General features: G+C 42.0%; 1 protein-coding gene across 2 annotated transcripts in view; it reads left to right on the forward strand.

Annotated features, from left to right (window-relative positions):
* The window catches only part of stxbp5l (syntaxin binding protein 5L), a 94,532-nt gene that overhangs the window by 66,494 nt on the left and 10,072 nt on the right, over positions 1-17,966 (forward strand). The window contains exons 14-21 of one of the 2 annotated variants that reach the window (XM_076159165.1): positions 133-173; positions 368-582; positions 715-878; positions 1,540-1,665; positions 4,934-5,085; positions 6,114-6,116; positions 7,335-7,403; positions 8,676-8,741. In XM_076159165.1, coding sequence (XP_076015280.1) covers positions 133-173; positions 368-582; positions 715-878; positions 1,540-1,665; positions 4,934-5,085; positions 6,114-6,116; positions 7,335-7,403; positions 8,676-8,741 — 836 coding nt within the window. The remainder of the gene's footprint in view (positions 1-132; positions 174-367; positions 583-714; positions 879-1,539; positions 1,666-4,933; positions 5,086-6,113; positions 6,117-7,334; positions 7,404-8,675; positions 8,742-17,966) is intronic. The other variant, XM_076159167.1, reaches the window with a different exon arrangement.

A 17,966-nucleotide genomic window follows, 5' to 3' on the forward strand; every position in this document is an offset into this window, starting at 1 on the left:
TGTCTGACTTATTGGTCTCTTTAAGAAGCCAAACTTCTTCTTACCTAGACTTTTAAGTAATCCTACAAATATTCATTCAAAGATAACTTGAACTCACTTTGCCATTAAGTTGAAATCTTTCCCTCTGTACAGACATGCTGATGGAGCTGTTAAATTTTGGGATGCATCTGCAAGTAAGTCCACTCCTTTCTCAATCTGAGCTCTAGACCTGATTCATTTATTTTCCTCAGTCCTGTCTGAAAACGATATAAGTTGTGGTACTGATTTGTATTTGTCTATGTTCACAACTGTGATGACATTGCAGCGACATATGTGCCACATTTAACACATTTATCTGTCAGTTGGTTTTCTCTGCCTTTCTAACCAGTCACACTGCAGATGCTGTACAAGCTGAAGACCTCCAAGGTGTTCGAGAAGATCAAGCCGGGTGAAGGCCGGGCGGCAGAGTTGGTGGAGGAAGACCCCTTCGCTATTCAGATGGTCAGCTGGTGTCCCCAGAGTCGCATCTTCTGTGTTGTCGGCATCTCAGCTCATATCATCCTGTATCGCTTCAGCAAATACGATGCCAACACTCAGATAGTGGTGAGTGGTCTTCTACTGGGTTGGTATTCTACAGTACCTCCACCAAGTCCAAACAAGCCTAGATGAGATCAACATCTCCATAATACAAATGACCTTTTCCCATGGATAAACTTTGATCTCTTTTATCCCTAGTCACTAGAGATGCGTCTGCAGTGTGAGTCGGAGGACATCATCTCTCCATCTGAGACAGAAAACAATCCCTGCTTCTCAGAGCCCAGCTCAAAGTCACCACAACACCCAGCTAGCCCGGGCAGCGGGACCCCTGAGGGTCACAAAGACAGCATCCCCTGCCTCAAGTAAGGCCAAGGTTTACACAGAATGTCATTTCATCTTGTATTGTATCCATTTGGCACCGGTATTGCGATATTGCTCTCTAGTGTATGATGAGATCTCTGTTCATTAAAGCTAAGGGGACAAGCCAAATCATCATTTGTCACATACACATCTTGTGATCTATAGCTGACAAGTGAGTCAGGTCTGTCAGGTCTTGGAGCCAAACATGGTTGTTTAAGATTAAGATAAAGATACTTTATTAATCGTCATTTTGCATGCAATTCACAGCAAATCGCATGCAATTGAAATTTATCTTGCATCCCCTCATATCACACACACACAAGCACATGCATTACAGAGAGGGTGCAGGGCATCATACGGCGCCCATGGAGCAGTTGGGGGTTCGGTGCCTTGCTCAAGTGCACCTCGGCAGTGCCCTGGAGGCAAACTGGCAAATCACCAGCTACCAGTCCACTTTCTTGGTCCATACGGGACTCGAACCAGCAACCCCCGGTTCCCAAGCTGAATCCCTATGGACTGAGCTACTGTCGCCCCAGAGTTGTTGGGGGAACTGCAGACCTCCGTCTCCAACTCAAATTAATAAGTGAAATGAAAGTAAATGTCGCTGTGCCGCGTCTCTCTCACAATGTATATGTTCTACATGTTTCGTTCTACGTGTTTCAGGGTAAAGGATCGAGTGGTGCGGGTCCCCCCAGGTTACCAGGCAGAGTTGGTCATCCAGCTGCTGTCGGTGGATGGAGAACCTCCCCAACAGATCACCAGCCTGGACATCAACTCTGCTTATGGCCTGTAAGTCTCTTCCTGTCATCTCAGATGCATGGCAGTCTGGTCTGCCTCCACGTACCTTTTTGCCATTTTCCTTTTAATATATCTTTTATTTCTTGCTGTTATTGGTGTTGCTCCTTTCATGACTATATTGTTTTAGTATGACGGTATTGATGGGACAGTTGTTGTGATGCCATGTTACTCTTAACAACACTTTGACAAGAGCATTATTGGTAGTGAAAAGAACTATTTGAAAGTGGGTTCAGCATGACAGTACAGAGAGCGTGGAAGCTGTACAAACTGTCACTGGAAGCACTTTAATTGGCTGGTTTACACTTCAGTTTAAACTCTCGAGCTGTCGAAGCAAAACATAATTCACTGTATCAAAACTCTAATAGTGAACTTTGCATTTTGGCAGCCAGAGGAAACAGTTTGACAAGAGTTTAAACTTCAGTACCCTGACATCCTGTAACACACTGACTGGAGGCGTAGGTGGCCATGGTAATTGGCCATCTAAAAAGTTGTTATTGGCTGATCCAGAGAGACACAACCATGGAGTCAGCACAAGAGAGAGAAGCCCACACCGCACAAATACAGTACACAAGGACACACACTACCTCATATCTGGGAATGCACCTGTTTCCGTGCACAGCTGACATCATAGGCGCTCGGTTAGGGTGACCAAAGTATGAGGTGCCTTGAGATGAGACAGAGAAATGTGCTCTTGTTCTGGCCTTACTTTGACGGCAGTACAACCACGTACCCTCACAATTGTGATGAAGACTAAATTATAATCTTGGGGGTTTAGCTAGACTAATATTTTGATATATATATTCATCTTTATTTATGTATGATACATATAGAAGATAAACCCTGAACTGGTTCATATCCTGTTTGCTTGATATCTTTTTTTTCATCGCATGATATCTTCAGGCTGGGAGGATTCCTTTGGAAGAATTTTAATGCTGAAATGTTTTAACTTCTTCCTCAGCGCCGGCGGTGCCATTTTGCTCCTGTCTTCCTTGTGTGTCTATAAATCAAAATGTGTGAAGTATTGAATTATCTTGTGTGGGGTTGAGTGCAGAGTTGGATGACACCCTCAGCTCCGGCAATCAATAGAGTACTTTAAGGCTATTTGTACGGTTTTGGTCAATGGCAGGCCTGTTGTCAGAAAACAATAATTTCCTGGCCTTTTGAAAGGGCTGCAGTGTTCATGTGTGGCTTTTCACATTGTGAATAGGGTTTCAGATATTGACTGTCCGATGTCTTACATTTGAAAACACACACATGCACACCGAAAATGAAAAGAAGAAGAGAAGAAGCTTCCTGCTATTTCAGTTTGTTGGCCCTGCAGAGGGATTCTTTGTATATCAGTGACATTTGTCAAGGTGAAGCAAATGCACATTAGTGTCCCAAAGAGTCTGGAAAAAAGAATAAAACCAGTCCAGGTTCATAGTCCGAAAAGTAAAATCTATTTTTCTGCCTCGAATGTGGCAATGAGAAAGTGAGTAAAGCCTGATAGACAGCAAGTGAAACATATAAATATGAATGATTATTGCTTTTGAAGGCCAAAATGATTTGCAATTTGACAGTTTGAAGCTGCTGAATGGTTTGGGACGGTATTACTGATTTAAAGCAACCATTTGGTCCATAGATCAATTTACATTGTGCCAGCAATGATTATTTTCCAAGTAGGGTTAGAAAATAACATTGTCATTCTATTTGTAGTCTGTGTGAATATTTCACAATGAGCCATGATTCATTACTCTTCATTTTGTTTTGTTAGACATGAGATCGGTAATTGCATCTTTTCCTACTTCAAAATTCCACCATAGTCTTTTTCCCCTGCATCGTAAATGAATGTTCATATATCAGTTTGATAGATCAGATGATGATTCATTCCTCTTTTTCATCCAAACAGCAGCTGTAATCAAACCTCAATTTTACAGCTAGGAATCTTTGGCAATATTGTCCTGGTCAGAGCTCTGTCAAATGAATAATAGCTTGTGTAGCAGTGATGGCAATAAATGCTGTTTGCAGGGTGCTGCTTCAGTTGTTATTGGACATCCTGAAAGGGAGAGGGAAAGTTTGGAGTGGCTAATTACATGTTTTCATGTGACCACTATATCACCGATGACATATTGTGACAGAACTCCTTTGTTCACCTCCCTGTGTGCCTGCCATGCATGGCAGGGCTGATAAATGGCACACGGATTTTGAATCATTGTACAGTATATTGTGCACTTTCTCTTTGGAAATGTTCCAGGTCATATTGCTATTCTGTTGAAGTTAATATGGATTTAGGGGGCAAATTTGAGTGTAAATTTCTGGGGTTCTTTGTTATCTGTGGGTCTACTCCCCTACTGTAAAAATGAGAATACTTGAACAAATTCTAATATTGGTAAAAGAGGACAAAATCACTTTTAGCTTTCATTTGGGCCTAGGTATCTTGACCTACAAAGAATTTTATACAATTAATAAATATTATGTAATTTAGCAGATAATGAACAAGTGTACTTTGACACACGCATGTTGTGTAGTCCAGTTCAGGGCTTGTGTTTTTGAGACCATGGTTATTTGAAGGCGTGTGTGTGGTTCATACGTTCTGACTTAAGTTTTAATTTGAGTTAATTCTGAGAGTCAGTTGTTTGGACAACACAGATAAGTTTTTGATAAGGTGTTGAAGATTTTTGTACTGAAAGTTAAGAAACAGTCGGTTTGCTTGTTCCTGCCTTTGCTCTTGCTAGTTTTTCATTGCGTGTAAGTGATGTCTTCTCATGTGTAATCATGTTTGAACTGCATACATGGCAAGAAGGTCATCTGTGCTCAAGCTTCAGACAGGATAGTGATTTGACATCACTTCACGATCCACTTGGCCACATGACAGTGATGGAAACTGTACGAGACACATGATGAGTGATGAAAATCAGAAAGCAATGAGGGTGAATTAGAGGCCACTCATCCACTTATTTGTAGTAACTATTATCACATTATGGTTGTTAGCTCAGGTAACCATCGTTGGATGAATCACTGGATTGGTTTTCAAAAACAACAGGATAGCATTTCTCTTTGTGATAGCCTGATGCTGTGATTTGTTTGCAGTAATTCTACATCGCACCTTTACTGTCGACATGACTAATAAAATGAAATACAAAATGAAATGTTAGCTAATTATAAAACATTCCAACAGTGTGAATTTCCAGCCGATTCCCAATCCTATCCTCCATGGAAATGCAAACATCTGTGTGTGTCTGTGTCTGTCCCTGCACCCCCTTGCCGTGTTTGTGTCTAGTTTGGCGTTTGGGAACTGTAACGGCTTAGCGGTGGTGGACTACTTGCAGAAAACAATCCTGCTCTGTGTGTCAACCCTGGATCTGTACGGAGCCACCGACCCCTACCAGCGCCTCACCCGCTCCCCCCGCAGGAACAGACAGTCCACCTCAGGTAGGAGACCACACACTCCACCAACCTAACTATGCACCTACACATTAAACTCTGAATGAATCCTCCTACATTCCATCTCTTTTCTTCCTGTCTTTTCTTCTCCCTCCTCTGTATCTCTCCTTTCTAAGGTGAGACTGATATATTCTATTCCATGTAAAAACGCAGTAGTGGCAGATAGGGTCATGCAACCTCAGACTCTCATTCATAAACATCTGTTGGGGTGATTTCATGCCAGGTCAGCTATGCATGAAACACACCACACCTGTTTCTGTCTGACTGTAATAATTTAATCAGTGTGAAATAATATTTGCCAATTTGTGTTAGTTGCCAATGAATTTGATAGATATGCTCTTTAGGTTGATTTGTCAGCTTATTTAAATTGCAAGTTTCCATCTGTTAGTTGCTGGAACACATAAGAGGGGGGAAGGTGACTTGCTTGAGGAAGGCCAGATTGCCATGGAAATGTGCTGCAAGAAATGACAACTTAACAACCAACCAAGGACTCCTGGTAGTTTATGAAAACCTTTTCCTTCCATGATGCCCTAAAAAGGCATTCTTATAATATCTGATACCGCATTTATTTTTCCCCCCCCCACCAAATTTCGGTGATGCGTTAAGTCACAGAAGTATATATCAGTCCAACTCTTCTTCTTCCTGTTCTCTTCTCTCTCTCACACACACACAACATGGCGCACTTAGACAAATGACCCATCCGTCCCAGTATGCTTGTGACAGATCAGCACTATGATATGAAGTGCATGTTTACATTGTGTGTGTTGTATTATTATGCATGTTTTCATTTGATTCCTCTGTCCCTTGTGTTTTAGTCCTGCTACTGTTGCATAGATCTGTAGTGCAAAGCCACAGAGGTTTCTCTTTACACCCCGACCCCTGCCTCCCATCTCTCCGCTACAGATCTCAGCTGGCAATGGTGTCCGGAATCACATTAACATAAAGATATAGGAGCACAAAATAATACTGTAATCTGCGATGCTGTCTTGTGACCATACCTGACCTCATAATTTGAGATCGTACAAGCTCAAGTGAAGCTACTTTCGCAAGTGGACCTGAAAAGCCTTTAAGTTAAAAATAACTCCAGATTGAAGGATGAACTTTGAGCTTCAGAGGCCACTCTTTTCGTTTACTCTAGCATAAGAGCTTTTATTGACTAATACAGCACTTCATACCCCCAACATTCTATTCTATTAAAGTCTTCCTGTGTTGGGTCTTTAAATCAATTTAGAGAAGGATGAAGAAGTATGAAAACAGTCAAATGTGCCCTTTTGGTACCCCAGGTGGTGATGTTACCATGCTGAGTAGCTGCTATGATGGATTCTGTGTGCGTCAGTGGAACAAAAACACATGCAAAATGAAAGAACATGTAAATCTGTCTGAGTGAAAACCACATGAAATTGTTTCCTAAATATATCTTTTCATTGTGGTCTTACTACAAGACATTAATTAGAAGGCTAGATGACAAACCAGAATGTCTTTTAGTAGGCCGTTATCTGTAAAATAATCTTCCATGATGAACAGTTTTATTGTCTTCACCACAACATCTTTAACTGTTGTCACAGCACGCATACATATTCATATTATATATGTCAATTTCATTAAGGATTTATGTCACAAATCAAGACTTTATGATAATTTCATAATTCCTTGCTGTACTGATACATGTTAAGAGATTACACGTGAACTAAATATACCCTCTTTTTATCAACTAATTATTTGATGTAGTTAGAAATCCCTTCTGATAACTGAGATGCAGCTGTTTCCAGTCATTTTCCTGTTCTCTGCTCACACAATAGTCCACTTCCCGGGTCACGTCAGCGTTTGTGGGGTTTGGTGCAGTAGCGGGTGTATTTTGCCTGTCCTCCCCTAACACTAACCTGGTTGCTGCTTGCTCCCACTTTCTTTTCCTCTCTAAGCCTGTTTGTTCTTCTCTCTCCCTTTCCTCCCCCTTTCCCCGTCCCTCCCTTTCCCTCTTTCCTTCCTTCCCTCATTTCCTACCCACCATTCCTCATCGCTCACCATCCTCCGTTCCCTTTATGTCACTTACTTCCACTCATCCTTTCCTCCTATTCCCTTCCCTTTCACTCTGCCCACTACCTTACCCTCTCTTATCCCCCTGCATCCTGACGCCATCTCGCTATTACTGCCTCCCCTCCTTCCCTCATCCCTCCTTCCCCTCCCACCTTTTGGTGACTCTGTGGCTGCTGGTGTGGGCATGTGGTCCTGCCTGACAGAGTTTTGCATGCGAGGCCTGTCTAACTTTTATTCAGATTCAAAGAAAAGGATCCGTACATCCTATCAGAGTAAGTCGGGCCTTCCTGAAGGCTGGGGGGAATGTGTGTCTGTGTGTGTGTGTGTGTGTGGGGTGGGGGATGGGGTTATGTGTGGTTGACATACAGGGTGGGTTGATGTACAAACACAGAAACTATGAGGACACATCAATGACATGATTGGAATGAAACTGCTTGTGGCTGCGTTTACAGCAGGATGAGGGCTACATTAGGCCGTGTATAATTAAAGTACAATATTCCAGTCATGTCCGCTGTTGTGTCCTTTGCAGAAAGAGAGCCTCTCCTTTGAGTCTATTAAGTAAGGGCAACTATATGTAATATTGTTAAACCAATTTGATATATATTTGAAATGGAGCATAGCAAATGGAGTGCATAAAGTCTTATTCATCCACTGGGCCAAATCAAATAATATAATGCCCAACGTTTGATTGAGGATTACAAATGAATTTTTAAATTATTGCAAGAGGGTTTAATCAGACTCTTACAATTTGGAAAGGCAGTTTAAAAGGAAAATTTGCACTCAGATATTCTGCTCAAAGTCATTTTCATAAATATTTAAAATGACTCTGTGAGATTGGTAGTGAAGCTGTTATTAACTCAGCTCAAACTCTTCAGACAAAACAACAGGAGCTGGGATTTCAGCTCTTGTGATCAGTTTGGGTTTTGGTTAAGAAAAGGAATGGAGCGTCTCATTCTGAAATCAGATTACAGATCAGATTTCTTTATCATTCTGTTTTGTATTTGAACTGTATGCATTTCTCGCATGACGCCTGCACTGCATTGATGCACAGTAATTGTGGTCACACTGACATTTCAGTACAATCCAGAAAATGCATTGCAGGTTACATCTTCACCCACTGAGCTCCTGGAATACACACTGCAGTCCAAGAAATGTACAGTGGGACATTGAAGTGATACTCAGGGGATATCACTAAACTGAATGAAATGAATGAAACTTTGACCTCTCTCACACTGTCGGTTGTTCCCGCCGATGCTCCAACTTATGTCAATTACCTCATTTGGTTGTAATTTTTTTAATAATTATTCAAGAGTAGTCAGTATCATTTTAGAGGAGCAGAGAAAGTGTCAACATCACCCAATCAAATCAAATTTAACAGTGGGCTATCATCAAACATGATGTCTGATCAGTTGAGTTTCATCCAGACTCTTCTTTGGGCTCGGTGTCACTAACGTCTACCATGTTAACCTTTCCTGAATCTGTATGATTAACAGCGTTAAAATGACCTGAGAGACTGTTCTTCCTCTTCCTCTTGGCTGCCACAGGCCTTACTGAACTCTCTGACAACCAGCAGTCCATAGACATGGAGAGAAGCAAGTCACCCACTTCAGGTAACACCTCACACGCACACACACACACACACACACAGACACAGGCAGACCACCTTCCTTGTATGGTGACGTCACTTGTGATTGGCACTGTGAAGCACTGCAGGGACGCCATTTTCTTTCAGGCTGTACTTTACCTGTGATGGTAATGGCTGCTGCCTTTTCTTCTTTTGATGTGAACCGGACCTTTCATATACATTAAGCTGCAGTGTGGTGTGTACTACGTTGTTATGTTGTACTATGCTTACCATGGTATGTAGATGGAGCATCCGATAGCCTCTCTGATGCATTCTGGCAAATCTTCCAGGCTGGGTTTGTCGTCCTTCCTTGTGTGCTTTCACAGGTTACCAAGCGGATATATGAAGCCGCTAGTCACAGCCACAGTCTTCTCCTCTCCCTCTTTGTTCATCTTTCTTTCTTTCTAACTCTTCTACCATATCCGGCACTCGGCTCTCAGCCGTTCTGTCTGTGTTGTGAGGGAGCTGCATGCTCATATGGCCTCTCATATGTGCTGTGTGGTTGTTGAAGAAGAGACAGGTGACATGAAAAGGTCGAACAGAAGAACAGAGAGGAATTCATCACTTTAAGGTGTGTGTGTGTGTGTGTGTGTGTGTGTGTGTGTGTGTGTGTGTGTGTGTGTGTGTGTGTATGTAGGTATGAGTGTTAGTGTGTGCTTGCTAACCACTAATAAACCTTAAAACCGATAAGATGGCCTCAATGTCGGGGCCAGTCCTAGAAAATATACTATAAACTGTAGAGAAACACTACTACTACTGCAGCGAACCGGCAAAACTAATGATCTAAAACAACTTGTGGGAAATCTGCAAAGTTGAAGCTGCATGAGATCAGAAAAAGTTCATTTGATGATGCAGTGGTTTGCTCATATAACAGGCCACAGCATAATAACTTTATAATTATCCTGTATGTCATTAGCTGCTGATGAGGTCGTTTTTATGCAGAGGAGTATGTAAATTGTCGAGCTTCAAACTGCAAATAGCTGACGAGATGGATTGAAGCTCTCTGCTTTGTGCCGTCGGAGTAACCACCCAGATCCTTTGTTTAGTGCTTTAAACCGTTAGTTTTGCACATGTGTAGTTAATTGAAGGTTTTTGCTGGTAATTAGCGTAAACCCGTGACACATAAATGTGCAGAAGCATAGCGTAGTGAATGACTCAACAGTTTTCAGCTATCGGCCTTGAAACGGTCTCTGTGGGAAGTCGTTGGATGATAGACTGCACTATGGGCCAGCCAGCATGTTGCACCACATCTCAGCTTTCCATGTTTGCTTTTAGATTTGTGCCGATCTGTTCCAGTCTCTTTCACTGAATCATTTGTTTGATTTTATTATTTGGTCATACTGGCCTGCTCGCTCTTGTTCGCCTAGAAAAGTGTGCTGTGACCTTTTCCTAATTTGGCTTATTAAAGAGTTTTAAACGATTTTTGCCCAATTTTTAATACTGCATTGCCAAGTTAAGTCATTTCCCAGGACTAGCTGAACACATCAGAATGCTCATGTATTATCTCCACTATCTCCACTTCTTCTGTTTCCATTCTAACTTATATAAGATGCTGATCTCTTTTTTCTTTTCTTTGATGATTAATGTATTAGCCCTCACTTTGCCCCCCTGGTAGGTGTTGTATTTAATGCTCCAGATTGACCTTAAGTGTGCAAATGAGTCTGTGAGCAGCGCTGCTTGAGTAGCAACTGTGGGCACTAATGTATGCACAGTTCAAATTGGGTTTAGAGAGAAGTGGACTTGACATGACAAGGTTTCTGTGTCTTTTACATTAATGCACGAATGCTTGAAGTGTTCAGGGATCCATCTTTGCTATGAGTCATTATAAGATGATGATAATAGACTCGATTCACTTGTTGATCTACATTTAGAACATGTAGAACCTAAGCTTATAGAATTTCCTATACATTAATTCCAGTAAGAATAGAAAAATAACTATCTTCTGTCAGGATTGCCCAGGATGACTGATCTTCTTTTGCAGTCAAGACAAAGATGTTCTCGTCACCTTGAGAGATAAACCCTTAGAACGGTGACGTGAAAGAAGTCCAAGTCATTCTGTCCTGTTACAATGACTTTGTAGTTAATGGAGGAAAAGTGGAGACGGGAAGAGAAATGGTAGGAATAGAGACATTGTGACATTACTGTGTGATACGGTGTAGTGTCACTTCAACATCTGAACAAAGGCGGAGTGATGACGTAACTCCATTTAGTGAAGCACTTTTGTGAGAGAAACATTCTGAAAATACGCTGAAATTGTTTCTAATCGTGAATCAGTGGTGCAAGCAGTCCTTGAAATATCAGTGAAGCTCCTTTAATACGAAAGATTCTACGGGGTAAAAGTGTTTTTCCCGTGCCCCATAAAGTTTTTCTTATAAAATTCAGCAATGCAGAATGGATGGAGAGTAAAGCCGGTTATGGCTAAAGACTAACAGGCAGTGCAGCTGTGCTCTGCCATCAAAGATGAGGAGTTTATGGTTTGTTTCTGCCTGCTGCATATCAGCTTCCATTAGACAGCCATTCCGGGCTGTCTGGCTGCCCCTGTCACACCAGGCATGCTGTGCTCTGTTCGGGGCCATACACACTCTGAGGACAGCTTATTAAGGAAGCCAGCCATCTTACTGCTTCACCCTGCGTGTCAATAACTGCAGGCCTCCCTCACCTCCCCCTCACACAGCGTTCCCCTTATTTCTCCTCTCCGCTCTAACACATATCCTTTGTCATTAAGCTCAGTAATTGGCCCCTCTCCTGTCTGAAACTTGTCTCCCCTTCGTACCCTTCTTATTTCCCTCTTTTTCATGCCCTCGTTGTTTGTGGTTTTTGTTGTTACAGTATATGTTATCATCGGATTAATGCAGGATCGCCTGCTTGACCGCGGCTCGTCATGACGAGACCCTGTGGGATATATTTAGCGGGCGTCACAAGAGTGCAGAAACAGGAACATATTTTAATTAAAACTTTATGATTTACCGTATAGCCGATGCCAGCCGCTCGCTTCCCTGCAGCTTTTTTATTTTTCAACAAGCTTTGAATAAAACACAAGCAGTGAGCAAGTGACTCATGGAAAATGAAGCAGCAGCATTGTGTTTTCATAAAGCACAATGCTGCACAATGCTGCTGCTGTATTGCATTAGTGCTCATAAAATACCACAGCTACAACTTTTAATTATTAATTCTATGTACAGCTATAATGTTTATAATAAGCTAGTCTATAACGGTTAATGTATATCACTCAACATTAACACTTTCCATGAATCAATCATTTGAAATCATGTTTACTGCAGATGCATCACAAAGAAGGCTGCTTTATTGGTAATTCAGTAATTAGTCCATCTGTACCTCTTCTATTAACTCATATTTTTTTCATTTGAGTGTATTGCTATCATGTGATAATCCCGGCAGGGTCATGACTGAGTGGGTGTGTGGTTTGAGTGTTTTCCCCTCGGAATCTGTCTGGAATTCTCTCCTGTGCTAACGGGAATGCTGCCAAAGACGACGAGCCTCCAAGAGCAAGAATGAAAGAAGCAACAGAAATGCTCCGTCCCAGCTGCGGTGATCGCCACAAAAGAGGAGGCAGCCACTCCAGCTTAGCCGTCTTCACCGCCTGCATCACGCAGCCTGTCAGCGGCATGTCAGCAACACGTGCAGGTCTATCATCTAATTAGTGTGAGGCTGTCAGAGCTCATCATATTAAGGGAGTCTTGGTGTATCGTGCTTTCTGATTGGACAGCTGACAGGAAGACGAAGCTACTCCAGTGTTCCGGTAGTAGCTCCTACAATGGTTCCTCTTTTTAATCGACCCCTTTTGACTGTTTTCCTTACTTTTACCTGCAAGTTTCTCTTTTCCTCAATTCACCCACTGTATTTGTCTCTCCTCCTTTGCCCTGAAAAGCCTGTGTCTGTTCTGTTGGATCTCTTATTCCAGTTCATTACCCAACCTCCCTTCACAATGACCCACGCGTCCTGCCAGAGCCCGTGGCCAGTCTGAGAGCCAGCCACTGCAGTCCAGTCTTTTACTTACTGGACAATGGTAAGGAGAGGGGTGTGACAAGCGTCTCGCCCACCCCCACAGAAATCTGCTTGTGTGGTATTGACTGTATGGAAAGATGGAGGGAGGGTGCGAGGGAGGGGGAGGGATGATAAGAGACAAGCGGGTGAGTGAGGGGATGCGTTTGGGACAGGTGCGTGTTTTGATGTTGCACCTTGCATGCTAAATGGGCTTCTACACTGTAAGCAACACGAGCAGCAGGATGCCAGGTGCCGTTCCCTTAAGGGCCAAGTGGGAATTTTTTGTGTGTGAAATATGAAAAAAATTATGTGAAAGTTTATTTAGCGGTCCTGCTTCAAAACATCCTGGACTTGCTGTCCTGAAGACATTTACCCACTCACACTTTAAGCCTCTTCAGTTCTGAATCAATGGAGTGGAACTAAAGCAGCATTCATCAACTGGGCTCAGAGGTTTACTTCAGAAAATGATCCATGAATACTAATCCTAGATAATCTTAGAGTAATGGTTCTGTGTCATGTAGCATCAAGAATCTGGAATTTGATTGATGATGATTCCTCTTTCAATCTGTCACCTCTATCCAAACTTTATCGGTGTCCTTTGAGGATTAAGAGGAGTACCTACAATGGCAGTTTGCACCACCTTTCATGTAACTCTAATGATTCCAGCGACTCTACATGACCGCAGTGTGACTCTAGTGACCCTCACATAGTGCACACAACTCCCATGTCACCTGGCCCGAGGTGTGAATGACTCTCAGGGGATAAATGCTGGTTCGCTACCCACCGCTGACTCAGAACTGAAAGAGCTTTTTGGGTGAAACATCACAGCAAGTCCAGTTGCCTTGAATTACAACCGCAGGATAGACGATTTATTATACGACTAAGAACCTTCACACACAATATGGAAGTTTATATCTTTCATGGGGGGTCAGTAATAACTTTTACCTTTGTAAAATTGATGGCAGTCATAAAGTACGACCACAGAGTGAGACAGTTCACCCTGGTTGCTTGCAGTGTAAAGGAGCGGGCAGGGAGCGTCTGTAGGCGTAGGCTGTAAGATGCAGCTTTGTCATCGTCTTCCATGCGTTAGTATGGAGGACTGCTGGTGTTGCATTGTCACTGTGCCTCCGCTGCAGGGGAGTCGGTGTTGTGATATTTGTTTGCGCTAGATGTGGGCTTTTTGACTTCAACTGTACATCACTGGGCAATGCTGCAAGGCAAACGTGTGCTTGGGAAGAGGAAGGGGTTGTATTCCTCAGTGCCTCTCATGCTTCATCCTCTGTGATGTTCATCATTGTGCCTCCGCTGTGGGAAACGCACATCTTTGTCACTAAACGGCGGTTTGAGGGCCAACCTGACCGTGACACTCCGAATCTCACTTAATGTGTCTGACTGTTTGTGTGTTGATAAACTCACAACCTCATCTCGTTGTCCTCTCGGCTAACATTCATCACTGTCTCATCTATAACTAACTGCTTGGTGCCCACTGTGTGGCAGGCTGTGGCGCTAATAAATATGGCTTCAGCTTGCATTATTGTGTCCTGATCAACTCCAACATAAAACACTGTCATATATTATCAGTGCTTTTATATTGTCACATAAAGATGTCAACAACTAGACAAACCTTGAAAGCGACACAATAAAATGTTCCAGCTAATATAATCAGCTGGACGCTTGTAGGAATGACATTGTAGGGACATTGTGTTTAACATGCAGTTCTTCAGGTACTCACCAGTAGGAGGGGTACCAGGAGTATCTGCACTTCTCATAAGCCCCCATCCTCTTTTCTACCTTAAGCAAACTCCTTTCCATAGTGCATCCTGGGTAATGTTGTGGAGTGAAGTGTCATAGGTATGAACTGCATACCTGTGATTAACAGCTCAACTACATTTCCCAGGGTTCACTGAGCCAGGTCGGCTTGTACTCGTCCACTGTTTTGGTTTGGTGAGGTGAGCTGCCATGGCGATGACCTTTAGTGTGAGGAGCGCCACAGAGTCTGTAACAGAACCTGAGGCAGCAAAAACTTGTGAATTCAGAATGACTCCAAAGCAAAAAGCCCGCAATCAAAATATGTAGCAAAGTTACATTGCTGGCTGCTAATAAATAATAATGAGATTGAGACTGACAGCTAAGTGGAGTGATCGTGAACGAGCCCTCAGCATCACAACTCATTTTTTTCTTATCTTGTCAGTTTCCTCCCAAGATATCTTTGGTTTATCTGGAGGTTCTGAGGTAAACCATGAAGTCACAACAAACAAATTGGAGTTTTTAAAACACTTATGTACATGAGAGATAATCAATGACTATTGTACATCAATGTATATAAAGAATATGATAGTACACACGCGTTAATAATTATAGCAACACATTATGACAGACCAAACTCATGCCTTGTTTGTTTAGTGGACCATCTTCTGCAGACCAGATCTGTTTTTGGGGATTGATTTGTAATTGATTTGACAGAGTGGAGCGACTCAGCTGTTAAATACACCATGAGTGTGTGAAACATGTTCTGCTCTTTTTCTACACAGCGTCTCCAGCAGCAGCAGCATCTGGTCAATAGAATTTATTATGCGAAACACACACACACACACACACACACACACACACACACACACACACACATTTCATCTCATTAGCAACACAACACTCTGCAAGACTTTTTTGGAAACAGAAATCCACTGAGTTATTTATGAATGTGTTATTTAATTAAGGCGCCGTGCTGCACTCATTTCCTCTGCATGAATTCTTATTTCTCTTAAAATTACTTTTGATACTATGGTGCCCACAAGGCTCTTCACAGTAAATAAACTCTTTACAGCTACATTCTAAATTACTCATTTACACAAAATCTACACACTTATTTTCACTGGACTTTTTCCATGTCACCGTCGCTTTAATGACTCAAACAGCCACAATATCTTTTGTTGTTGTAGGTTTTTAAGGGGATTCATTTGATGTTTAATTTAAAGCTCCAAATAAAACATTCCCCAAATTCTCATTGAAGTCATAAGATAGAATTAGCTTTATTAGAGAAAGTTGAAATTCATTCTGTTTTCTTCATGATCATGAGGTTTATAAAATGTCTCCACCCTGTGTGTTTCATATGTTTAATGAATCATTCGACGTCCAACACACTGACATGTTTCCTCCTTCATGAAGAGGAAACGGATCACCATCTGCACCTCAAGTTCTACCTTTGCAGTCCTGTACTTACTGCAAAATGCTTGCAAAATGTTTTAACCAATTATTTTGTTGCCTCCGGCTTATGGATGTGGGTTTTGTATTGATCCATGTTGAGAACACAGCGTTTATTTGTGCTTTCATATCAGACATCCAAGGCCTTCACATACCCGGAAGTTTGAAGTACATCCAGAAACATTCAATGCAGATGAATGTATACTATCAGAACTTGAACATTAGCCAATAATTATGAAATTCTCCTTGTGCTTCAATGTTAAGACTACTGAGTCCTTTGGATGAGTTCTTAACAGTGAAACACTTCAAGGCCCTGGTATACTTCAAAGATGTAAGACGAAACAATGACATCAAAGGCAAGTGAAGGCACCCCAGAACAGCAGAGTTCTTTTCATGCCACTCCGTGTCTGTAGGGGGCACAGAATGATTAGGAGCCACCTGTTACCAAGGTAACATCTCAAAGGACTTTTCCCACCTGCATCGACAGAGTAGGAAAGTTGTTGTTTTGCTTTAGACATGTTGCTCTACCAGCCATGTGATATTTTGGACCAATTAAGAAGAAAGGATAAAAGTTTACCACAAGTTGTACTTCTTCTGACGTATACTGGGGCCTTAACACTGGGCATTGGTATCTATGAGGGGTAGCTGAGAGCACTGGTCTAGTGTAGTGGAGCATGTCTGCATATGCCTGCCATGTGCATCCGCACCAGATTGCATGTTTTGGTTCTGTTTGTTTTGGTTTTGGGTTTTTGTACTTTCCGTTGGCATCAAATTACACTTACTTTTTGCTTTTATTTATTTATTGGAAGGGATTAATTGGTGCTTTGTTTCTTATTTCTTTTGTTTCAGTAAAGGGACCCGGCAGAAAGTTAAGTCTGCCTACAGATCTTAAGACTGATCTTGGTACGGTAGGCTAAAGCCAGCAGTTTTTGCTTGTGTTCTTTTTTGAGTCATTCAGGTTCTGCTTTCGCGTCATGTTTTCTGGGCTTTTGTGTTGCTTTACTTTTTTCTGTTCTCACTCACAGAATTTCTTCTCACAGTTTCCTTGTCACTCTTGTTCCTATTCAACCTGCCCATGAGAATGTAAGCCTGCAGTGTTCGTCTTCTGTATATGTTTCTTCTACATTTTGCAAGTGTTTCTAAAGGTGAATCGCAACTCATGCACATATTTAAATTTGAGGCCTCCTCGCTCTCCGCCATGATTGGACCATCTTCTGTTTTTACACAGCCTTTCCTCCATTGACAGCATTGCTCTGCAGTGATTGGGTCACTCCTTTCTCCCATTCTAACTGGATCATTTCACTCTTAAACAGAGTTTTCTTCATCATGACTGGATCATCTGCATTACAGAGCCTGACACATCTCTAACTACATATACATCAGATCACAGGTTTCCCCTTCTTCTGTTTCTGCAGCCTCACACTTTCTATCCCCTCTTCTTCTTCTTCTTCTTCTTCTTCAACACAAACAATGTACCGATGCTGACGTAATGTTGATGCTGTACCTTTCCTTTATTTGACAGGTATCGAAAAGTGTTACTTGTGTTGGATGTTAACCTATTTGATTGATTTAGAAAATCCATCAGAACATTAAAGGGTGAAAACAACAGAAATCACACAATTATTATCATCAAAAAGAAAAGGAAACAAATAGGTTGTTATGTGTGCAGGGACACTTAAGCCCATCCCTCAAAGTCACAAAAACCCTTATTTTGAACACTTAACAGCCTATAATGAAGACTATAGACTATGAAATTGCTATGATTGTAATGTTTGAGTCTTTGTGTGTGTGTGTGTGTGAGAGAGAGAGAGCGAGAGAGAGAGAGAGAGAGAGAGAGAGAGAGAGAGAGAGAGAGAGAGAGAGAGAGAGAGAGAGAGAGAGAGAGAGAGAGAGAGAGAGAGAGAGAGATATGAGCGTGTGTACATTCAAATACCCTGCAATCATTGTGTGTATATGTGTGTGTGTGTGTGTGTGTGTGTGTGTGTGTGTGTGCGTATAAAATAGGGCA

Source organism: Genypterus blacodes, unplaced genomic scaffold (assembly GCF_046128005.1).
Source record: "Genypterus blacodes isolate CSIRO-AG114 ecotype Tasmania unplaced genomic scaffold, CSIRO-AGI_Gbla_v1 ptg000093l_1, whole genome shotgun sequence".
NCBI lineage: Eukaryota > Metazoa > Chordata > Actinopteri > Ophidiiformes > Ophidiidae > Genypterus > Genypterus blacodes.